Source organism: Anopheles nili, chromosome 2 (assembly GCF_943737925.1).
Source record: "Anopheles nili chromosome 2, idAnoNiliSN_F5_01, whole genome shotgun sequence".
Taxonomy (NCBI): domain Eukaryota; kingdom Metazoa; phylum Arthropoda; class Insecta; order Diptera; family Culicidae; genus Anopheles; species Anopheles nili.
The window spans coordinates 18,710,032-18,734,905 of NC_071291.1; the positions used below are offsets into that span (position 1 = coordinate 18,710,032).

General features: G+C 47.5%; 1 protein-coding gene across 1 annotated transcript in view; it reads right to left on the reverse strand.

Annotated features, from left to right (window-relative positions):
• The window catches only part of LOC128720642 (GTPase-activating Rap/Ran-GAP domain-like protein 3), a 32,759-nt gene that overhangs the window by 3,989 nt on the left and 3,896 nt on the right, over positions 1 to 24,874 (reverse strand). Inside the window, exons 2-11 of the mRNA XM_053814321.1 lie at positions 12,602 to 12,671; positions 7,500 to 7,586; positions 6,318 to 6,399; positions 5,859 to 5,977; positions 3,758 to 3,989; positions 3,571 to 3,669; positions 3,345 to 3,448; positions 2,660 to 2,774; positions 2,149 to 2,258; positions 235 to 387 (exon numbers count right to left, since the gene is read on the reverse strand). Of these exons, the coding sequence (XP_053670296.1) occupies positions 235 to 387; positions 2,149 to 2,258; positions 2,660 to 2,774; positions 3,345 to 3,448; positions 3,571 to 3,669; positions 3,758 to 3,989; positions 5,859 to 5,977; positions 6,318 to 6,399; positions 7,500 to 7,586; positions 12,602 to 12,671 (1,171 nt within the window). The remainder of the gene's footprint in view (positions 1 to 234; positions 388 to 2,148; positions 2,259 to 2,659; positions 2,775 to 3,344; positions 3,449 to 3,570; positions 3,670 to 3,757; positions 3,990 to 5,858; positions 5,978 to 6,317; positions 6,400 to 7,499; positions 7,587 to 12,601; positions 12,672 to 24,874) is intronic.

Sequence of the window (24,874 nt, forward strand, 5' to 3'; positions counted from 1 at the left end):
GCCTACTAACACTCAAAAAAGTCAGACATAACCTCACACCATTGAAAGGTTCGTGCATTCGCTAAGCATATTATTCCGCACAAGGACGAAATGCTTGTTTGATAACGGAATGGAATGAAAATATTCGTGCCTTTTGCTGCCCATCGAATGTAATACTTTCTCGTCACATTCAGCCACCGTGAGCAAAAGCAATCACGCGCTTCAAGGCCCGTGGGAAACCTCGTCCAATCTTACCATTTTATTGTCGTGCACATATTCCTCGTACAGGTCCTTTATCAACATTTCCAGCGTCCGTTCGCGCTTCCTGGCGAAGGTCGGCGTTTGAAAGGTGGCCTTCTCCCCGTTGATCAGCTTCACCAGCAGAAAGTCCCGGAAGACGGCCGGGTCCTGGACGGTGATTGCCGCGTTTTTTCGGAACCGTTCGTGGCCGTGACGGTTTACGATGATGAAACCAGTGGAAAGCAATAGAAAGAGAGAGAGAGAGAGAGAGAGAGAGAGAATGAGAGAGAGAGAGCAGAAGAATGAAACAAATGGTGATTCCCAGTGAAGTAGTTTGATGGTTAGATGAGTTTTTGGGATCGCGAGGATGTTAGATAGCGTCCTGGTTTGGGTGGGTCAGTTGTTATTTCCGGAATTTATTTTACTTTTTGCCCATCAGCAGCCCCTGAACGGGAACAGGCAGTGATGGAGCTGAGCTCCGTGATGTTAATGGATCGGAAGGGGGACGTATCTAAAACCATAAGGAATGCCGCGATTTGCAGCCTGTTGTGCCGATGGCCTTATGTAGCTCTTTGATAGGTTACGAAAGTGTTACATCATGTCCATTCCTACTCTCACAAAAAAATAACCGTGTGCTATTATGTACCGTATCGATCCTGCGGAAAACCTGAAATATTTCAACTCGCACTTGATGCCCACTACACGCTCAAGAACGCTGCTCTGCATGATGATTTACTGTTTTGTTCGCGTTCGCAAAATCAAATTTTCATCCTTTCCTCAGGACATTCGTTTTCATTCTTTTTTTTTTATTCAATTAGCGCCTGTTGCCGAAGAGTAATGTACGTGTAGCAACGCAGCCCCGGGCACTAATGCCCAATGGTTTCGGGATGTTTGGACCCACGGGAAAGGTTCTCCGTTTATTACACTATATTTATCACCCACTTCTTGTTCATTTGTTTTTGTTTTCTTTTTCGGCATGGCTTTGTCTTAGACTGTTCCATATTCATTTACGGCGCGGAACCGTTCTTTTATCCAGCGCGAAACCGTGCCTTAGGTGGCGAATGTAACAAAGGCGAAGGAAGACCTCCATTATCGTTTGTTGCGTCGACGTTTGACCGCTGTTTCGTGTGCTTCATTCCGAGCGTCTCTCGTGGAGCCACTCGCTCTCTCTCTCTCAGGGCAAACCCAACGTCCTTGCTAGCCCGCTGACCGGAAAGCAGCAATAATCCGTAATAATCCATCAGCCAGTCGTACGGATCAGACTTCACAGACGGATTGCCGTGGAGCAGAGATTCCAACAGCCCGTCGGAAGCCCGCTTTTCGCGCATCAACCCTCATGACGAGGGACAGCCACCGCTTTGTAGGTGTCAGTCAATTTGTTGCGGTTCATTTTGCTTTCCCCTCTCACCGATTCCCACCTGTGTTAGGGCACCCTTACCAGCACCCTCACCGGTGTCCAAGTCACGTGATGCGTAGTTTTTTCGCCCCCACAACGCGTGGTGGTGTCCGCATTTTCACGCCCGCCCTTGTAACCGGTCTGACAGGGACGGCCTTGAAATTATAGCGAGGACAATTCCGCACGAAAAATGGCTGGAAATGGTCAATTAGTGCGAATGAGATTTGCATTCCCGGACACCCGGGGTGTTGAGCCCGGGATTTAGTGGCTTTCACCACAATGTGTTACATTGGCACCTGGCGAAACAGACACGACGTTTTTGTTACTGGTCACCGGTACAAGCAAAGCTTGGAGGAATTTCACGGTTTTCCCGAGCCGGTTGCGTTACGATCCGTCCGTAGCTGGGCGCCCGCTTCGCAGGGAAATCCCTTTTTGAATAGAATTTAATTACCAAGCACCCAGCACCAAACGGGGTCATGGTGACGGTCGTAAAATGGTAACGGCTTAACCGAGGACCAGGCTCGCTGACTTACCTCGAACTCGGGCGGATTGGGCAGCGTTGGGCCGAACGGGGGAACCGTTTCATCACAGTAGACGGCCAACCGGTAGCGCGTTCCTCGCCTCGTCACGACGGCAAACACATCTGCAGTGGCACAGGGAACAGGACATTAGGATGGCGCCGGAAACCCTCACCGTAACGAACATGATTTATGAGAAAGCGATGCGTGTGGAATGATTTGTGTGCTCCTGCCGGGGAGGGCAACATTGCTGCTGCCCGTTGTAACCGGGAATGGGTACAAATTCGTTCCCGTTACATCCGGGCCGTCGTTGCGATGTGGCTTTCGATATGGGCTCAATAGCTGGGGTTATGAAGTGTGCAACCCGTAAGCCTCGGCAAAATGACGACGATCGAACGATCAGCCACGTGGCACGAGTGTAATCCACTTGATGGTGAGATTCGAGTAGGCTATGGGAAAATTTAATTACGTCACATCGGCAGTGACGCCACACATCAAAGCAACCGATGCTTTCGCTTGTACTTACGCGTAAATTGACTCTTTACGTTGTTCGGTATGAACTCCGTGTCCTCGCCCGTGGCGGCTTCGTCGATGAAAACGATGTTGACGATATCGTTGCCGATGTGGCGCTTCCGCTCGACCTGCGTCCAAGATGGCGGTGCGTAAGAGTGGGGGGAGGAGGGCGGGCGACGAGATCCGATCGGAAAATGTTACAAAACGCCACCACGAGGGAGGTGCGGATGTGCGAACGATCAGACAAGCATGAAAATGGCGAGAGAAAGCAACGCGCGTTAATGACGATGGTGTTTTACATTAGTTTGCAATAAATCTCCCGTGCATAATGACGTAGGCCGGCTGTCTGGATTCGCATGCAGATGAGGCTTTTTCGGGAGTTTTTTACAAGAAGTGAGAAAATTAGCAAATTATGCAAGGTTCTGAATAAATTAGGCAATAACATTAGTGAGCTTTAAACCAGATAAATGAAGATTCTACAACTTTAAAACTCTGAATTATTTTCAATACAAAAAACGCAATAATAGGTGTGAATGCTAGTGGAAAACTGTTCCTTTTAGATCAGAACACAATTCGCCCAGCACGCACGGGAAAACAACCCACTGTAGCCGTTCCGAACGATCGTGCAAACGTCGACACGAGACGGTGTTATCGTTGACCTAAGGGCAACAGTATTAGCGCATAAATTAGCTGCTCACCTGCTGCCGATTATCTCTGCTGAACGGGAGCAGCGTCGATACGTGGAACATTATCTCGTGCCCCTCGTACAGCGTGTAGGTCGAGTACCTTCCCGTCATGTCGCCTGAAATACGCAGCCAAGATAAGCCCCGGCGACGGGTGACGTTGGTAAATTGCTCCCACTGTACGGCCGATAGAGCGGACGTGCCTGAGTCCTGGCACCCGGGAGTGTTTAAATTTACTTACCCTTCACGTCCAGCCCACCTCGGTACCGCTCCCAGTCCTTGAGGCGAATTTTTTCACCCAACAGCGCGAGGAAATCGTCGAAATCCGCACTTCCCGTTTCTGGGGCGAAAGGGCAAAGGAACAAACATGCGTGGTTGCTATTTACTGGCACACCAAAGGGCCACGAGCTGTACGCGCGGACACCTACCATTGCTCAGCATTTCGTCGTCCAGCTTTTGGCCTGCCTTCATGTACACCACGCCGAACTTGAAGTTCACCGAGCCCTCCTGTTCCTCGAGCAGGAGCAGATCCTTTTGGATGTCGGCGGAGAAGATTTCCTTCGGTGATTTGTTCGAGTCCATCAGCGTGAAGTTGGAGAGGATCTGCTTCACCGTCAGCTTCTGCTGGGGGTTGTACGGAAGTGCTAGCTTCTGGGCGCCCTATCGACCGATGTGAGAAAGAGAGAGAGAGAGAGAGAGAGAGTGAGAGAGAGAGAAAGGATGAACGTTAGCACAAGAACGCATTAACCGCATTTCGTCGTGGCGTGTGTGAACATCGCAAACGGGGGTTAAAATTAAAACACGTCCCTTCCATAAAACGGGTCGACGCTTGTACCGAAGAAACTCCCAGAGACAAGGGCTCGTGCAGGCACGCGTGGAAAAACATTGGGCTTCAAAAATTGCTCGGCAAGCGGAATGGGTGCATAACGTGGAAAGCGGACCGGGGGCACATCAAAGCAACGGAAACATGCGAAAAATTCTATCTCCTACGTCGAACGGTGTGGAAAACGCCTTCGTTTTCGTAGGTGAGCAACGGTTTGTTACAACATGTCGTTCTCGGGAAAACATTCCGTAGGAAATCGTAAACAAATCGCCTGGCAGCGCATTCTTATTCTGCTTTCCGGTGGCGGTTTGTCGCAGAACGCGATATGCAAAAATATGGAAACGTGCGAAGCATAAATCAATACACGATTACGTTCTCCTTGAGAAAATCGTACGGATGTAAGCGTCACCGGTGGCGTTTTTTTTTCTCCGTGGGAAAACAATTTTCTTCCACACCACTCCCGTTTCGTTCAAGCGTGATCGTACAGCTTGTTCTCAAAGCACTCCCATTAAAAATAGAGCCCGTGCCATTTTTTTTTCAAAACACAAAGCCAATGGGCTAGTTGGTTTGCAGCGGATTTAATGTGCCCCACATCGCCTTGTTCCATTCACCGGAATGCCACCCTAAATGGGATAAGTCATTCAAAAGCTTTTCATAGCGCACCTGTGAGCCGGATGTTCCTCACAAAATAGACGTCCGTTGTCACCGTTGTTCTCGAGATTTAAACCCATGAGACATCCTTCCGGCTGCGGGTGTGTTTATCGTGTCGCTTTCGGTCGTTCTCTTTTTTTTTATCACCAACGATCAAATGCGCAAATAACCGCTCTGCTATTTCTGATCCGTGAGTCCCACCGGGACCGGGACGGCTCTGCCATCGTTGGTCCGAAACGGAACGAAGGAACAAGCACACGAGCACCGGCAAACGGACCGGAAGGGATGGAAAAACTTTTCGACAATGCACAGCTTTCGGCCCTCTTCTCGTGGGCGAACAACCGACAGCCAAGAAACCCGCCCCAAAAGCTTGCGACAAGCATCATGGTGGCAGCTTCGGGAACTAATGGGCAAGATAAGAGAACGCGTATGAGTGAAAATGGCGTCTTGGTGAAAGGGGGGTGGGGGCTTCCGGTCATGAAGTGCCACCCCCGTAGGATTGGCTACCTGGCTCTTTGCTCCCGGGGTGCGTAAGTACGCCACTCGTGCCAAGTCTCTCACTATCTTTCCTTGGACTCCCGAGGTCTACTTGATAAACGCTGACGTGAGGGCTCTGCGAGCATAATCATGCTTATCACGAACGTCTGCATCGACGAGGGGTAGCCTCATTCGCCGGCAAAAAAAAACCAGCAGCCATTGTGTATGTGCGCGCCTGGTGGCTCGCCTGCATTTGGTTTTCTTTCCGACAGCGATTCGCATTAGATAAACACTAAGCTCGGAATAATTAGTTTCTTTATCCGAGCGACCCATAAGGCGGGATGCTGGCCCGTTTTGCATACACCGCAGCTGCCAGATTCACTCTGTGTCCCGGTTTTGTGCAAGAAAAATCCTCCCAAATGGGAAGGCCGATTGTATACAGGAAGAAACAAGCCTCCCTCACGAGAGGATCCAACTTTCGGCGAATGACGATAAAAGAGAAAGCCCTCCATCTGAGCGTCTTAAGGACTCGCGTCCTGAGCTGACATAAGACTTGGCTGGTCGAATGGTTCAATTACCTGCTTCCGGAACAGCATCACGCGGTACAGTGGCATGCACTTGCTGCCGGAGTCCTGTGAGACGATCGACAGAAAGTACGGATTCTTTTCCGAATCCATCCCGACGTAGTTTTGATGCACTGAAATGAGATCGAGCGGAAAAGGGTAAGCTGCCGGATGGTGAAAGTATCGCTGGGATTATTGAATGTGACCACGCCAGTGTCGAGCGAACGTGTTAAAAACGAATCACAACGAATCGAACTCAAAAAGCGACGGACTGAATCTAATTGAAAATCAAAACCATAAAAGTCGCCCGCTACCTTTTTGCTCCGGCGGGCCATGGGGCAGTTTTGAATGGTAAAATAGACTAACCGGTTCCCATCCCATGAATACGGAATTCACTTCAACCGAAGCGCGAAACGGAAGAAAATTGAAAAAGAAAAAAGCAAAATGGAACGATAAATGCTGCATCATACTTACATTTTCCCAGAAAATACTTGAAGTACCATCGTGTTTGATGTTCGGGATTCTCCAGGATCGGGATGCTGGGCGACCCGAAAACCTTTTTCGTGAAGGATATGGTTTTTGTTGTTGTCGATAGATACATTTTCCGTTCGGAACGTAGTTCGTGTTGCCCGTATCGATTGCGCCCGTAGTTTGTCGATGGCCCATCCCGGCAGCACATCGGGTGAAAAATGTTGCAGTTGAGTTGTTGGGCCGATGTTGTAATGGCGAACGAACGTCGGTTAGGGATCGTGTATTTTGTTGTTGTTGTTCAGGCAGCACGACACGCGCAATGAAAAAAAGAACAAGGAAAAGCAGATGGAGAGAAGCAAAATGAAAATTGGAAATTATTCATCCGCACCATTCGTCGTGTCTTCAGGCGAACCGGGCAGAAGCAACTCCGAAATTTTCCCGCGCCTTGTCAACTCTACAACACCCCACGGTGCAGGCAGGCACTAATCGATACGAGCGGCTACCGAGGGAGCACTGGGGCACACTTTCGCGTCCTTTCGTCCTGCGTGATGTATTGCCTGTCACGGGTGGTGGGAAATTTCTTGTCAACGCAAAGCCTCGCGCCGGAAGTTTTCGATTTGTTCTTTTGCTGGCACTTTCACGGTGCCATCGATGCCAATTTGTTGACATCCGGCAAGGGTGCGATACGTAATTCATTCAAATTACTGACAAAGTTATGGGAAAATGTTTCTTCGTGTCGAGATTTTCGTCCACTCTCACACACCCCTCCACGCGTAAGTAAGAGAGGAGGAATCGAAAAAGATGAACAGATCCGCAACATTCAAAAGCTTTTCACGAACGAAGCATGGTTTGGGATTGGGCATTGGGTTAAATTGATTTAAATCGCTTGGGATCGGCTTTAATGTGAAGTGATAGAGTGCGGAGAAGGTGGTTTATTTTTGGATTAAAATTTCTCGCGTCAAATATTGACATTAATAGAGCAGCATCGATCTCGAGTTGTTACGGCACGCGGCTGCTTGGGTTGATAAAATGTAAATGTTGCTAGTAAGTTAATATTTAATCCGTACAAAGTTTAACCTTTCGCTTTATCTCTCATACGACAATTAATTAATCATGACAGAGAGGATTTTGGAAAGAAGGAGTACCGTTGGTCCTTGCTGCTGGCAATCGCAAACACATACTTACTTCGTCTTTTTCCGCTAATGATTCTCCATTCTCGAGCCGAAAGCGACGGCAGTTGGGATCCAAACCATCAATCTCTGACTGGGGCAGCTGTAAGTGAGAGCAGTGAGAGTGGAGCGTTAGAGTAAGCTACCCAATTTCATTATGCCTGATCGTCCATGTAACCGTAAAGCCACTTTGCGATGGTGCCCAAGAACCCAAACCGCCCGACACAATAGGATTCACAAATTGACTATGAGTCACTCGAGTAATCATCCCTGGTAAACCACCTCGCAGGCGTATCCTTTCATTAGAATCCATCCCAACGGGGATGGAAAAGAAAAGTAAACGGGCAAAGCACGTCGTTTGTCGTCCCAGTGAATAATTAAAAACTATTGTTCTAATGCTGCGCGAAATTGCCGCTTCAGCAATTATGATGTTGAGCTACCCTCCAGGTGGGGGCTTTAAGCAAACGTTTCCCCAGCCCTGAGAGAGGTTGGTACACGCTGTCGTCCTGCCAAGCTGCATGATAGCAAGGATGGAAGATCACTGATCTAATATGGAAAGGTAGATTCGCCTCGCACGGTACGACCTCACTCGCGGTTGGTTTTGATGCTGATCTTCGCAATTCAAGTCGCGTTTTATGATTCACCGTGTTTAATTTTGCTCGATCGAAATGGCTACCGTGCAGCTTCGACCCGGCAGAATAGTTAGGTTTTCTTTTCCTAGCGCTCTCATTTCTATTCCTTTTCATAGCTCATCAGGTTCATAGCTCCTGGCGGGCACATCAAGCCTAGGTTACGCGAACCGTTCTTACGAGTGGCGTCCATTATTTTCTGCTGACGCGCGAAAAACGCCACACGAGGACTTCACTATTCGCGTACAAGCGCGGGCGCGTCTATCTGCGCGAGGAATGCATAATTCATTACGCCAAGATTGCCCTTTCGGCATGGTAATTCGGTATGAAGTGTGTGACCAGGGACGACATTGTGGCTCGCAGATGAAGCGCCACTTGTGCAAACTTTGGTTCCACTTCTTCCGGCACACCGGTAAGGATCGCCAAGGACGGAATCAGCAGATTCTTGCGATTGAAGCAGCGCCAGCAAGATCGGCCACGAGTGGCGTACAATCGCTAGGACATACGCGACACCATCGTGCGCACCGTGGCACCAAACGAACGTTCACACACGGTTACTGTGGGTGCCAATTCGCTATGTAAAATTCACTTCCAATTTTCCAATTTCCCATCGCTGATGAAACCGAACCCGCACACCACGTGCTGACCGCTTTTGCTCACACCCACGAACCGCAACCATTGAGAACGGTCAACGAGATTCCGTTCCTTGCGTACGTCCTTGTGTCAGACGCGCCAGTTGTCAGTAGGGCGCGTGTTTCGGATTTCGATCGATGCTAGCGGAACCGTTGCGGTGATGTGATCCGTTTATTGGAAAATCCTTCGCCGATGGGAGACACCGTGTACCGTTTATTAAGTTGTGGTCTTAAACTTGCACCCCCGCTCTTGCACTTGAACCTTCCGAGAATTTCATTCACTTCGTCGCTCCTTGCAAACATCCTTGTTACAGACAGCAGCCTCACCTGCGCTCTTGTTCGAATGGTGTGAGAAGAAAATAGTACACAATTGATTGTTTTGTTTTGTTTTCTTCCTCGGAACGCCATGTGCAAAGAATTCCGCATCAACTTCAGCTTGTTTACGCAAGCTTAGTTCAGTGGCAGCGTGGATACTGCTGAAGGAATTTAAAGAATGGCGTGCTGTGCTATTTGAATGTTTTTCTTTGCGTAGGATAGAGAGTAAAGGATGAAGGCTTTCAAAAATATTAACCTCAAGTAAATGATAGATTTTTTTTCAGTGAAGCAAATCCCGAAAACAAGAGCCAAAAGGAAACATAACATACAATTCCATCGTTATAATCATTCAATCAACTTAAGGTAATTGAACGACCTCGGGTAGTTGCAGACTGGTGACTTCCAACAATAAACAGGGAGAAATCAAACAAGTTCTATCTTTAAACATCGAGACAACGTCCTAGCGAGGCTGTGGCATGCAATGGGTTCGATTTCTGGCACATGAATTAAACATAGATAGGAAAACGTCGCTATACGTCACAACAAGTGTCGGTGGGGGAATTTGACGGCAATAGAAACTTTCCCCTCGAGAAGGAACGTTGCGATAAAAAGAACGCTTCAGGAAAAAAACACACACACAATTCAGCTCTCAACAAAGCGAACCGAGCGAAGGTTCCGAGCCTGCGAAACGTACCGTACCATCCACCACATGATAGTTGCTAGTTGGCAGCTTGCATAGTTCGACGTGGGCGATATAATCGGGCTCGTTTCATTTCTTTTTCTCCATCGTGTGGTGACACGCTTGTTGAGGGTGTGCTTGGTGGAGAAAAAAAAAATAGCCAATTTTGTCACAACCACACATTTCGCATGGGTTGGATGGCTTCCAGCTTCGCAGTTTTGCCAATTCTGCTTCGGCCCTCCACGGGTGGAATGGCAAACGCAAACGCAGGCTCTTATCAACAGGTCGGTTTTGCTGTCAAACTGTACACCGTGAGCCAGAGCAATGAATGCGAACGCGCACAGGAGGGCAATTTTAATTTTAAATTGAACGAATGGGCTAAACCGGGAATGAAACAGTTTTCCAAACAGATTTTAATTAGGGGAATTGCATACAATGTATGCCTTTTTTTTTCGTTGAAACCCCATTCTCATGAACGGCGGCCTGACATTGCTACATAGTAGAAGCTCTTGCAAGAAGCGGTGCTAGCGATTTCTAGTCAGAGTAGTAAATTTGCATCCCTCGCAAGAGCCAAAACGCTGACTCATAGTCCCAGTGAAGGCCCAAAAGGGATGCTTTCTCTCGCTAGAAACAAAAAAAAAGATGAAAACATCGTGCCAATGTGCCAATTTGCACCCGCTTCGTGATGCATCGCTCACGCCGCCCGCCCATCGGAAGCCAATCACCATAAAAGAGATGCACCATAAAGAGTTCAGCGACATCGGGGTGGCGCACAGGCCGCCGCTGGCAACCGTCCCGTCGGGTTGCCGGGCAAAAAGGAGAAGACCGATTAAAATCAATTTTAATTGAAACCATTTAACCCGCCGGCCGAGTCCGCGCGCCGGCCCGCCCGGGAGTTCTCGCGAAAAATGGCGCCGTCCCAGGCGTTCATTGATGCCAATTGATTGACACGCGGGCGCTTCACGCCGACCTCCGTAGGCTAGGACCCAAGGAATGGGGTGTGGGTCGTGAGGGCTTGTGGTGTTGGTCGGCGGGTGGCTATATAAATATCATTACCCCTTCGCGAGGCGCAACATTGTATGGTGGCGTCGCGTTTGGCGCAGTTTGCACGGGACGGCACTTGGTGCTTCGAAGGGTTACTTTTAACATTCGCGAACTCGGACTCGGACGTCTCGCTTGGCTGTGAATCGGACAACGGTGTAGAACACGTAGAACGCGCCGGTGCTCGTGCTAGGGTGGATTTCCGGTACCGGAAAGGACGAAATAAAGGCTGTGAGCGACTCGTGTGCGAGTTAGGTGATAGTGTTGCGATTTTCACGCGATTCAGGACGATTAAAAGCATCTCCTGGGTAACCAATTAACAAGATCAACCGACTGATCCGAAACCACCGTCACTTTGAACCGATCCGGTGCTGTAGGTGTGAATCATGAAACCACGCGGTTCCTGTTATCTGGCGCGTGCGATGCTGCTAGTGTGGCTCCTGAACGTACCCGTGCGTGGTCACGAGGATGGTTCAGGGATCGGTGCACTGGATTCGATCGGAAAACTCGACCATCATCTACACGACAGTCAGCCGAGCAGCAGCAGCAGCATGGACACGGACGAAGGCTTCGAATCGGCAGAGCTTACGACCGGATACAGCCACTCGGAAGGATCGGGCTCACCGTTCAACCATGTTCATCGGCTTCGGTGCCATGCGTGCGAATACCGCAGCATGTACTCGATGGCATCGCTTAAATCGATCAAGGCGCACGTTCTGATGAAGCTGGGTCTAAGTTTTCCACCCAATCGGACGCAATACCCGGAGGTACCTCAGGCGATCCTGAACATGCTGAAGCAACCCGAGGGCTATCGAACGCCGGGTCCGAGCAGCGATGACTACGGCTATATGAATGACGCACCCTCTGTGCCGGCCGAGGATGTCGAGGAGGACTACGAGTACTATCCGATCATGAACAAGATCTTCATTCTGCCAACTCGTGAGTAGTGGTTGGGTTCAAGGAACGCTCGTACTAATAGGATCGCGTGTCCGTGTTTCCATCTCCGATTTGTTCCATTCGCAGGAAAGCAAACCTCACCGCAAGCACTCGAATCAGGCGGCGATTAATGTGATCAATTTCCTTAACCTAACGTTTCTTCCTTTCAGCTGGGGATTTTGCATGATGATTTGATATATATTAATGCACTTCTGACACAGTATGCTCAAATAACGTGCGCTCTTCTGTTTCAGCAGCCGGTAGCCGACTGGCACCGAATGATTAACATATTTCTCTCATTTGTCTTCCTCACGAAACTCAAGCAGCTGTTCCGGGATGACCCGGAGGCCAGATGGCGAGCAGATAACCATTAAGCAAGATCGTTCGGTCTCATATCGTACCCGTCTTCTCGGAAGGGCATCGTTTGTATGGATTCCTTCATGAATGGGCGCGGTTAAACGTTGAAGGGTTTACTAACTCCTTTACGGCAGAACCGAATTAATCGACATGCTTAATCAAACTGGGTTGCTCCATGGAGTGGTTTTTCTATCGCATTCAAAATTATAAAAAAAAAAATTGACCCCACAAGAGACGGAAATAAAGCGCTGCGTTCGAGAAGTAATTACTTATTTTGGGTGGATATATTTTTTGCTTTCGTTTTCTTGTGTAAGGCGTAAAAGTTTAACGGAAGATAGGTTTTATCTCACCGAAAACGAAAATTGATCGAACGAAACTCGAACGGAATAAATTATTTTTAAACACGTTTTGTCGAATCACTTTAAGGTGGAAAATGTGAAGACTAAAATCGGCTTTCATTGAAACATGAAATAATTATATTCTCAAGGGTACGTGAGTTGCTGGCACGTGACATCCGAATGTACATTACCTGATCTACTGAGCCATAGTGACGCCGTGAGAAAACGCCCCTTCTCGATATGAGCTCGGTGGCGGAAGTGCTGCAAATAGAAGCGAAGAAAAAATAAACGACCAAATTAATGTTATTCACACGAAGGAATGGGATACTTTCTGCAAAGTGCTTTGCCAGATCCACGACAATCCCCGGGCGGATTTTCAGCAGGATGATCCCTGTGGGCGCTGGATAAACTGGAAATACCCACAGCACCGCAAACGGGAAGCACTCAAACGGATGAATGGTGGCATCGAAGAGAAACCGCAATGCTACGCTAATTGGTATTAAATAGACAATTGCAGGATCTAGCGGAGGGAGCTCAAAATTTCAAGAATCGGCACCAGCCTCCACGAGTTTGCTGAAAAGCGCCGGCAAACATAAATGTGCAAACAAACAAATAAATTTTCCGACGCTTTAACCGCTCCGCCTAACACGCAGCCCGGGCCTTCGGATGGCCCTAAAACCATTAATCAGTGTCACCAGAGTAACCGAGGGAATACGGCACGTTCGCCAATGATACGGTTGCTCTGGGCCAACCAATACCCTGATGCTGGTTCCCGAGCACGACGGAGCACGTCGGTTCCCAAGAAACGGTGCTGCATGAAATGAATGAAATATAATTCAGCTACTGCGGTGGACTTTGGAGACGGGTTTTCTCGCGATCCTCGTACCAGATAGTTCGCTTTCTCGAGCCTGGTAATTTTATCTCCACTCAAGAGGCATTTAAACAGCACAAGCACCCCGTAGAAGACCTCGTCCGATTGGATGATGGAGCAGAACCCATGTTTGGCTAATCTTGATTTGCAGCCGGTCCCCTTTTTGGCTTCTCTTTTCGCGATCCTCATTGCAACTACGCTCGTGCAATCCTCCACCAACACCATTATCGTAACATCTGGAGCAACAATTGCTGCAGCGAAACGATACGTTGTGCTGTGTTTATATGTTTTCAAAAATTTCAGTCATATATTCAAAGGACTAAATGCAAGGATAATATCCGCTAGAGTGAACAATTTTCCACTCGCTCGAAACACCTTAAGGATGCAAGGATACCCATAGTTGGGCCTGACATGCGAGTTTTTCTGCTCCAAACACCAACAAAAAACATTCGCCATCGGCCAGAAGTCAAGAAAACCCGTAAACAATAATATACTTTCGGGGCTTTGCTGGTCGTGCGATACGGCTTCCGTTTCGGGACCACCCGACTAGTGTGGGAGCGTGTAGGCTTTGATGCTGGTCCATGTTTGTGAAACGAAACACGAAACCCGCACCGAATGGTTGTGAATTTCGTTTCAATGATAGAATTACGAAGCACAGGGATTACGTTTGCCTCACCGAGTGAGATGAATCGTTGGTAAGAAAGAATGATATCACCTTCCGTATGGCTTACGTTACGACGGACGGACGGTTTTTGCTCAACAAATTCCAAATGCACCATTGCGATGTATTTTGCTCACTAAAAACTACTCTAAACCAAATGAGGAAGGCTTGTTTCGATTCGTTACCTAATTGGAGCCATCGAGATGCTCCTCACCAAGCCTCGTTAGTTCCTGTAAGTGAACAAACCCGAACCATCGAATGTGTGTGAGTGTGTGTGTTAAAAGTTTCCTCGCATTTCCGGTCTGAGGATGTTTGGAGCGTTAAACAACGCATCACTTCCGTGAATGTTCATGACGCAAAACAACCAACTTCGAAACAACTTCGCTCGTGCTCACGGTACAATGGGATATTTGACGAAAGATTTCCCGTTGGATTCGAACATTCGGGACGTCGTGATGCCTGCGGTCGTAATTCGGGAGTATAAATAGTACACCAAGGCGAACATGCAGCATCCTTGAGCGTGTTCGTGAACGCCCTAGCAGCCAATTCACAAAAGTTCGAGCATTTAACGATTCAGACGGACCTCGCCCTCGCAGGGAAACCACACGGGAAACACGTGCAGTTAATGCTCGTTTCATCCCACTGGCGGTACGGCAGTTGTCGAGTTTTTACGACCACATCACAGCATCCTGGCCGGCGAGCTGTTAGTGGAATAAGTTGAATTATGAATTGATACGTGGCAGCGAACGAAACGAACAACCATCAGTTACGGATGCGATCACCAACCGCGACACCACGGTAGTGTTTTAAGATGCAATGGGTGGTGAAATAAACCTGTTAAATGTGCCCACCCATCGTGCGCCACAGCCACGCAAGGCATACAGCAAACTTACATTACACTCGACGCGCGTCTCTGCAGGACCCGCAGCGCTCCAATGTCCCGATGAGGCGCACGCGGTGGTGGCGTGAACAAACTCTGGCTCCGATCCCGCACGGGATCCGAGTCCCGGTACGTCCGGAAGATGGTGGCTATTTTCAGATTGAAGCACAACATTGTCCACCGGGTCCAGTCCGGTACGATCGCGTCACATCATCGCACACTCGCACGTTGCTGTGGCGATCCGCACTTGCCACGCGTAGACTCAGCAGGAGCGCAAGGCGATTCAATGGACGCCAGCAGGCTACCGGTTGGTGGACGGTTTTTTTATTATGTGAGTCGGATGGTTGATGCGCTGAGAGAGCAGCAAGTTGTCGTAATGTTTGCCCGCTGTAAATTGCACCGTTACCGCTAGGACGCGTTCACTTCCGCCCGACCGGGACACTCGTTTACACTCCACAGGGGACGCTTTATGGTTGGAATCACTCTAACACGGTTGTTTACTTACGGAACCAATTTTCTACCACGCGGTGTCACTGTTTACGTTCTAATGGTCCACGCGGCACTTGTCGGTGGACGTTCTGCTCCGTGCGGCCTCCGACCGACGAATATATCGCTTACCGAGCACGGCGCGAAGATTAGTCGCCTAGCTCTTCATCGCCAAAGCGTCACCATACGGAACCAAATGGATGTGTGTTGCATTATTACATTTCATTTTCGAATACCGGCACGCACGCAGGCGGCTACACGCGTTGTTCACGAACAAAGAAGACAAAAAAAGGCTAAGCAAAAAAGCACAATAATGGCAGCGTTCCTGCTTCGAACAGCTGTCAGTTTATGCTGCCCGGTTCAGGTGCCCAGCCACTTCCGTATCGAGCTCGGTGTCGTTATTACTGGGCGCAATGCCCACAACCGACTGCTGGCGAACTTTCAGCAGCCAGTTGCCGACTCGCAGTACGCCTTTTGTTCCGAAGCGAACGCAGGATGCCGACGTCGAGAAGAAGAAAACTCACTCAGAAACTGCGGGGGCGATGACGCGCGTGTAGGGCGCAGCAAACTTTGTCTTTCTCATTAACTACCGCAACCGATTCCGATTTCACCCGCTGCTGTCAGGAACAGGCTCGGGCTGGTTAGAAATAATCGCGACATCGGAAAACCACCCGGACCAGCTTTTGCTTGGGGGAACGACGCGCAAATCCGTTGCGATGGGCGAGCTTACGTCAAACCGGGCCCAATCCTTCGGCGTGATTGTGAAAATTGCTTCCGTAATCGGATTCCATTTCGATGCCGCGTGCTCGGTGCATATGGATGCAGCAATTAATACCGACCGGGCGACGATTATGAATCGACCCACGGTCCCCGAAGCGATTACGGACGGGTTAGTTATGGTGGCTGAGCAAGCGAAGGATGAGCACGCCCGAGAGCCGCTGACAAATGAGACAGGCCTTTACGGTTGAATGACGTGCGGTGCATTAGGCAAAGTGCCCGTGCTATAAGCAAGCCTCTGTACATTTACTCGCATGTAATGTTGCTCATTACACGGTTAATGATAATTAACTGATACTTCAAACAACCGGTTAGCAGCTCGATGAAGAGGCAGTCCCGATTTCTCTCCTCAATCGGACTACATTCAATACAATACCTATCAGAATGACTGCTTTTGATCACAAATAATACGAATATTCGTGGATTCAGATTTCGGGCGCGAATCACAACCTTATCTTTGTTGTGGACAATACTTTGTTTCATTTATGTTTATTTTAAGAACGATCATCGATCCGACGACACGTTGACGAGAAACGATAGCATTGCTCCAGAATCAATTTTTGAGCCAATTTGCTACACGTCCATGGAGATAAAATTCATGAGCTCCTCATCAAAGCACCGAGCAAACGTCGTTTCGCTTTAATCTATCCTCATTTCTGCATCACCATGGCTACGCTAGCTATACAGGGCGTATTTTTTTCCTTCCGTACGATTCACGAACGTATCGCAGGATGTATTCTCGGGAACACTCGCCTTAAAATGCATGCAAGTGCAATGTTTGCTCTTTATCGAAGCGATTTTTGCACCCAGTTGGTTGAAGCTTGTTCTTGGGAACAGAATGGATACCTAGGAACCAGATATCAGACAGTGCGCTAGCAAATGGAGAGGCTGACAGGATCAGCAGGTATGTGGTGAGGTTAACTGGCACGTGGGCAATGCGTTTCCAGTGCTCACGATTTATCCTCCACGTGGCGGTATTGTGCAGTGCAGTTCACTGGAAAATTGAATACTGCTTCCACCCACTCGTCGTACGAATGTATCGTACCACGTCAACGTCGCATTCGTTACATATGATGAGCTGAGATTATTTATGCATGCTTCTGTTGGATTTCGAATAAACTATCCCCTCTCTTGCTTTGAATCGATTACGGATGATATAAGCCCCTTTTCTGTCGCCTGGTTGTTTGTGCAGTTATGAAACTTTTGTGTGTGTAGAATCCCTTGTGCTTAAATACACTGATTTAAGTATTCGCTTTGGTACAGTTTTTCTCGAGTAAATATTTTGCGAAGCAATGGTTTCACCCTAAATTTGCTGAGGTATGAAATTTGCATTTGTTAAACATTTTAACCCTGTTCTCCCTGCTGTTTGTTAACTTAATCGTCTTATTTTAAGGGTATGTAAATGACATCGAAGTTTTGAATGAACTATTTTGCCATCCCTTGGACAGGATAGCTTGCTTAAAGCTATTGCTATGCTCGTTTCGCATAGGAGTCCTGTCAGTCACGCCAGGAAGCCATCCCATCGTTGAAAAGCAGCCAAAAACAATCAACCTAAAAATGTGTCAGTAGCACAGGGAACACAAAGGCCGAAGCAAAATCCCATAGCTGCTTGCCTCTGGTCGCTAGCCACTGGTCCGAGGAAAGAGGGCCAGTTTTTCCACACCACCAATGTCTGGCTTCACCAGATTCACCCATTTGCACGATGTTTACGCAGTGAATCGATAATGCGACTGCGGGTCAGGTTTTTGCCACAGTGTAGCACATTTTGGCGTCCATTAAATGCCTATTATCAACTATCCGCATCGGCACGGAAGTGCATCGTTCACCAACCCAGCACAACCCCTGTTTGAGCTAAAGTTTTTAAATGTTTTTCGTTTTTCATTTCAACTCCCAAATGAGCTTTCGAACCAAGTACGAAAATTGAGTTTGTGCCTTCACCCAAATGGGACATATTGGCCACGTCCGATCCCTCATGGACGATCCCGATGGCACCCCGTTGGCACCCCGGAAGACGACAGTAAAGTACAACGACCCGTTGGCACCGTGGCTGGAAAAGCGACCGGATCGAAAACCCGGAAAGCGTACGTCACCGACCGTTTGGGGAGCGATGAAAGTTTACCACCAATTTTTGGCATGCGCTTCCATGTGGTTTCCAGCTGGGCCAAAAGAAGACCTTTAAACTCGGCCCCGGACAGGGCTCCTGTCGGTTAATTTGATCTTCCGCAGGATAGCACACCATCATGTTTTCCGGGGTTTCGGGAACTTAATTTCACCACAAGCGTTGTGCCGGGCTCGGAAACCACTAAGAAAGAAGTTTTTACCAGTTTTACAGCTAGTTGCCGCTTGCGCCTCGAAAACTTATGCTAACTCAGTACGTTTGCTAAGCGACGAATTTGAATAAAAAACCTCGCAAACATTGAGCTGCACATGAACTTGGCGTGTTATAGCCGCTAGCGTTCTACAATCGAACAAGCATGAAACCAAAGCAGAGCTCTTTTTCACGAAATGCCTTTCTAGTTTACAACTGTTCCAGAATGTTTTTCATCCTGTGTGTATGTGCGTAGACATCAGTTTCAGCGCTCTGAAACCAGTGCTTGAACAATCACTCTACAACACGATGCACAATCACGCTCGGATGAATAAAGTAATAACACAAAATATCGATGGCTATCGATGCTTCTCTGACCCTGACGAGATCAACTTTCCCACCATCGAACGGGATGAGCGTGCTTTGGAAAGAACGGCTCCATTGGCAGAACGAAGGATTCAATTTCTTCCTTTCGAAGCGGCTCAACATTTTTCATCTCCAATCGTGGGCTCTTTTGGATGCCTTCGTCGGGTCAATTGATGGATGGGTTCGATGCTGGGCGATAGTGGGTACAATTTCTTCCGACGCTCACTGCAGGTAAGCGGAGCTCTCAACGAACAACGAAGAAAGATTTGCCTTCCGTTCGGTTGCCGAACGATTTATTGATTGCTCCGCCGGTTCCATCCTTTCAAGGGTCGAACTTTTCGAGAGTTGGCGGACCCAACATGGCCAACATTGCCGCAACGCTCGAGATGCACCCTCCGGGAAGGCTAGGGCGTGTCGGCGATTATCTTCACTGGCGATCCGGTATCGTCGAGAATGCTTCGAGGGTAACAGAGATATTGCGGTAAATCAAATACCAGATCAGCGCGGTTTCTCGATGGCCACGGTAAGTTAGTTACCACTCAATATTTTCCGGTAGAGGAGAAAAGTTTCTTGACAGCTAACTACGTGCCAGACGATGCGCTTGAACAGGCTGACATAACGCTGTTTCAGGTGGACTGGAATTAGGTAACTAAGGTAAGGTTCATGCATTCTATTTTACAGTTTTTGCATGATGTCCTAAACATCATGGATAAATGCTCGCCGTTTCGTGTATGTATAATTCTTTTTTACATAAACATGCATTCTCGCCAGGCGCCCTAATCATAGCTTAACACGTTGACAAGATTGTCGTTACAGCGATTGGCACTGTTGTAATGACAGTTTCTATCAAGAAAACCAGCAACTCAATTACACTTCACGCTCGTGAGTCACATCATTTAGCGCGTGTCGCGCGACCTCCGACTCGTACCGCTGGAATAGTCATCCACAATGCCATCAAACGACGTAAAAGTAATCCTCCGTCTATGGCAATGACGAAAGCCACCAGTCTTTTATCGGGCTGTAGTTCGCATCGCAGACACATGCGGCATCCGAATCATCTGTCTCAATTAAACCACAATCATGACTATTTCATTTAATTCAATTCCAGCTGAGTGATACACCCACGAACTACCGCGTAACGAGCGTTGACAATGGTTTGCTTGTTCGGGAAGCGCTACAGCGATGCTTAATTCATATATTGCCTGAGGATTCATTTCCAGAGACCCACACTAGACGTCAACTTTCTCTATCTTATCAAATATTTTGTGCTGTATGCATTATTCAGGAATATAGAAAAGCTCTCACATATGCTAGGATTCAGTTCGGGAAAGCTGGGACATAGTCGCACCTAGAATGTGTCTTATATGACAGATAGTTCCTACTCGATGCTTAGGTAAAAACAGAAACAAGGAACCTCGAAGGTATTTGTTGAGTAAGTTATTTATTGTAGCTCGTCTTTTGTGAAACTCGGTACTGACACGGTGAAACTCGGAAAATATTTTTTCCGGAGCAAAACATGGCACAGAACGCGACAAGCGACAACGATGCAGTTGCTAGAAGTTTTCTACTTTGATGTTGGGCGAATCATAATAAAAAGTATTTATGAAAGAGTTTGACACTTCGTTGATGAAAAGCCAAGCGAAGGAGTGAAAATTCATTAGATTTTAACCCAAACAGTTTTATAATAAATAATAATAAATATATTTATATTAAAGCAACTGGCGTTGATAGCCACTTCAATAAGTATTTTAAGGTGTATAGAAATATAATTTTAATCTCTGTACTGAAAATTTACACATTTAGAGAAAAATCCTAATTTCTGCTTCTTGTATGGGTGAAAAGTGCTGGGCGTCTCCATCATGAGGTTTCAGGTACTGGGCGCCTCCATCATAAATGCTTAACTTTGTTGAAAACATTGTTAGTGCTGCAAAATTTCAAACGTTTTTCTAATAATAATTATTAATAAAGCACAACACAACTCGCACAACATGCTTCTTGTTAGCTAGTTTTACTTTGGCGAGAATTGAGAAATAACCCGTCGAGTCGGAACGAGCGTCTTTCTGTCTGCAAACGACAGGTAACGTGGCAAACGCTAAAAAAACTCGCTGCCATTCTTCTGTAGTGACACATGATCGAAACGCTCGCATTTGTACGAGCTGTCTGGTCCACGTGAGGCACAGCAAACGATGGAGGCCGTGACGACAAATAATGTTCGACTGACAATGACGTAATCGAAGCATATTAGTTAGTCACAAGCAAATATGAGGCATTTTGGAAATTAGGAACTACTGCAGTCTAGACTTCACTGTTCACATCATTACTTTTAACCAGTATTCGAGTGTCGGTTAGACACAATTTTGTAAAATTAAACCGTTGCGTGCGTACTTCAATAATTAATGATGATTGAAAACTCCGCCAAGGTATCCTTTCACTCGTGTTTCCATTATTTGGACAGATCAGAAACCAATATGTTGGTTTGAATCATGCGAAGCGCTGGAAAGCGCCCATTAATAATCTAAACGCTGCTTGTTTTTGCTACACATATCAAAAAAGCACTCGTTATGCGCATAAATTATATCATTTAATGGAAATATATCATTGATGATCCCATTCATTATCGATCAAAAGCAAGCTCTCAGTTATGAGAAGAATAATCTGATTCTCTGTCTACAAAAAGCTAAATTGATGGATACTGTTAATTTATGCAATCTTTCCAGAATAATATGGAAAGTATTTAACTTTACACAATGGTCTTGAAAATGTGCGCTGAAATAAGTATCAGTATTCCATTTGGCCTTTTTCCAAGAACATAATTTTTTTTTCGGGAACAGATTGAACATGCTCATAAAGCAGAATCGATCCAAAGCGTAACGAAATGGAGAAAGTGATACAGCTGGGTCCTTTTTGGTGTGTTTCGGATCACAGTAAAACAAATAGCAGCACTTCATCGGAACATGCATGCTCGTTTAAAGACAGAGAGAAAAGGGAAAATTTCCCTTTCCAGCCACTGCAGACATTGCACCAGACAGTGCCTGGGGGGCTATTGCCTTTGGTCCGTTTGCTGTGGACATTATGGCCGGTATTCGGCCGCTATTTCTGAATATTGATCGGGTCAAATGTGTGTCGTCTAGCAACGTAAAATCCACACACACAGGACGTATTTTAGGAGTCGACTTGGGTCTGTGCAAGCTTCGAAACACATCGAATCCTGCTTCTCCTTGGCATTCCTAAGCCCAAACCGTTGTGTTCTTTGACAGCTGAAATGGACATCCGACCAGCAGCGTTTCATGTGTGAGGCACTAAAAATAAATCACAACCACGGACCGCACTCGGGTCCATCCGAAATAAAAGAAAAAAAGCACAACCACCCTGTACACTCCATTTTCAGTAGGTACCCAAGACTGTTGCAGTTTTTTCGGTGGTTTCTGCCACCATGCCAGTAAGCTTTCGTTTTTTTTTAAAGCAACGTGGGTTTGCATCACTTTCCACTCTGGCAGGCGGTCGATAGTTTGCTGTCGACATCCGGCGCCTAGGTTAGTTTGCCTTCGTTTCGCTGCTCTGTGGTTTTGTTCGTTTTCCTGTTGTCAAACCAGCGTATCCGACCGACGCGGAAGCGGTGAAGCGTGCTCTTTAAAAATGCACCTCGAATGTCGGAGAGGAGGGACCAAAATTTAAAATTCCTTGCCCGGGCAGGGTCCCTTTAAAAACGCTCGCTCGTTGTGATAAAGCACTCCCCCGGTGTGCCGGGCTGGATGATGATTAATTTAATATTCATTAGCGAATGTCTGCGTTGCTCGCGGCGGCGGCGGTGGCTGTGGCCCTTGAGGCCCCAATTGGTGGTCAGAGCATAATAAACTGTTTCGGCGCAAATTATCACCTTCAGCAACGCAAGATGCGAACGTAACGTTAATAGATTTCCAACAACAGGACGCAGCATTCATGGCTCGCTCCATCGCTGTTGGGAAATTTAGTCGAAACAGATTTTGGCATTTTCGCACAATGCCAGCTTGAAGCTTGGCGATGGAGCGCTAAACCGTGGGAAAAAAAAACCCGTCAAGTTTGAGCTGGGGAAAATTGATTTTACATCCTGACGCCTTTCTCACCGGCTGAACCGAGGCCAGCTGGCAGGTTTCGTGGCTGCTGACACTTTCGTTTTTCTTCCGTCACATGCTCTATCAAACATCCATTAGCGTGGGATGGACGCGGTTTAGCACAAGCGACACAACAACACCGTGCACCCCGACGTTACCGGAATGGAAAAGTTGAACCGAAGCTGAATGCTAGCAAAAACCAGCGCCCTGCATGCCGTGCGGCACTCAAATCGTACAAAACGGAAAACTTTCCCAACCAACGGGCGTGTGCACCGATCCTTGCCGTGCTTCCCACACTTATTCGCTAAACCCCTTTCCCGTTGAAGCTAGGTGCTGCTTGAAGTTGAATAGACATCAACCGGGAGATGAGACAAATGGATGATGTGTTGATGGAGGGCGAGAAAAAAAAACACACACACGCACTCACAGTTCGCAACCGATGTTCATCTTTTAGCGCCACTTTTCCGACCACCGCCGAAGGTAATTAAAACTTTGACCCTTCGCATGGCCGAACGCATTCCACTCACGAACGGAAAAAGGATACATCGGCATGGTTGCGCTGTGATACGGGAAATTTTTGCGGTGTTTTACGCTTCAAGGCTTGCGTCGTGCGAGGGCGTGTGGGGATAGACCGAGCACCAAAAAAAAAACACACAAACCCGGATAAAAAGGGGTTCAGTTGATTTAGGGTAATTTGCTGGGGGCATGCGCGCGCGCGAGAAAACGCTCGTGAGAAGTTATTTTGTTTTTGATGTTAGGAATATTTGATTTAGCGGGGTAATGAGATTGGGACTGCTTTATTGGGAAAATATTCTCCAGTGGCTCGGGTTTTCGAGCGGTTTCGCCTAATGGGGTCGGTGAGCTGATTGCCTTCGACGGATTTCCTTTTGTAGCCTTTCTATCTGCACACTTTGTTGAACGCGAAGATTGAAATTGAAACGAATTATACTAAATTACACCCATTCAGTCGGTGAATCGCGGTATTTTTTGTGAAGCTCAATTCAATCCATCATAAGATTTCTTCTACACCGGTTCGTTCATAATTTACCATGAATAAAATTATGCACTAGAATTTATTATTCTCTTCCAAAAATATCCCAATTCCTTATTATTGTTATGGTTTTCCTAACATACCCCCATTAAAAAAGAGGGCGGCCTTCAAAAGCACGCCGTGAAAACGATTACTCGTACGGTGAATCAACAAAGCTGGTCGGAATTATACGAACATTTGTTTGCTTTATCCCACCCCTTAACCACGGTGGGAGCTCTTGTAACAATTGTTTACCCATCCGAAGGCAATTACTGAGCGTGGTAATCGAATTTCACTCGCCACTATCAACACGTGACAATCGCTATCGATCGCCGGATGGCACGGGACCACACATTCCCATTAACCCCGCTCGAAGGGATGTCGTTTGGGCCCGCCCATTCGCGTTTTCCAGCCCCGTGAGCGCATACGATCGACGATAACACCCTTTGATAGCATTTACGTTGCGAAGAGAAACCGCGCCACATTTTCATACCACGCGTGTGGTAAGCATTCGGCGCAAAAATCAATCTCCACTCGCTCGATGGACACCATCGTTGACACCCACGGTGTACGCGCAGGTGTTAATTAATCTCATTCGCAAACACACCCACCGTTTCAAACACGACGTGACACTAGTTGATGGCGGGTGGAATCGAACCTGTTGTACAGGGTTGGCTCGGTAATTGGCTGTCGAAACGCGCAGCGCTAGCAAATGAATATGCACATGAAATATGAATACCCAACGGATCGCTTGGTGGCGTCTCGGGAGCTTTTGGAGGGATAAATTTCGATGGATAGTGCCCACGGTGAGTTCTTATTTCACCTCAAACAACCCTGGCATGCCGTTAGAATTGCTAGTGAGCCATTGGTTATTAAATTATGGGATGGTTAATTGAAATCCGTTCAGCATCCATGCGGTGCACAAAAAGTCACCAGGCCGTCTCACCCCGAAATCCCAACTGGTCCAAACGGTGGGCTGAGGTGAATAAATTAT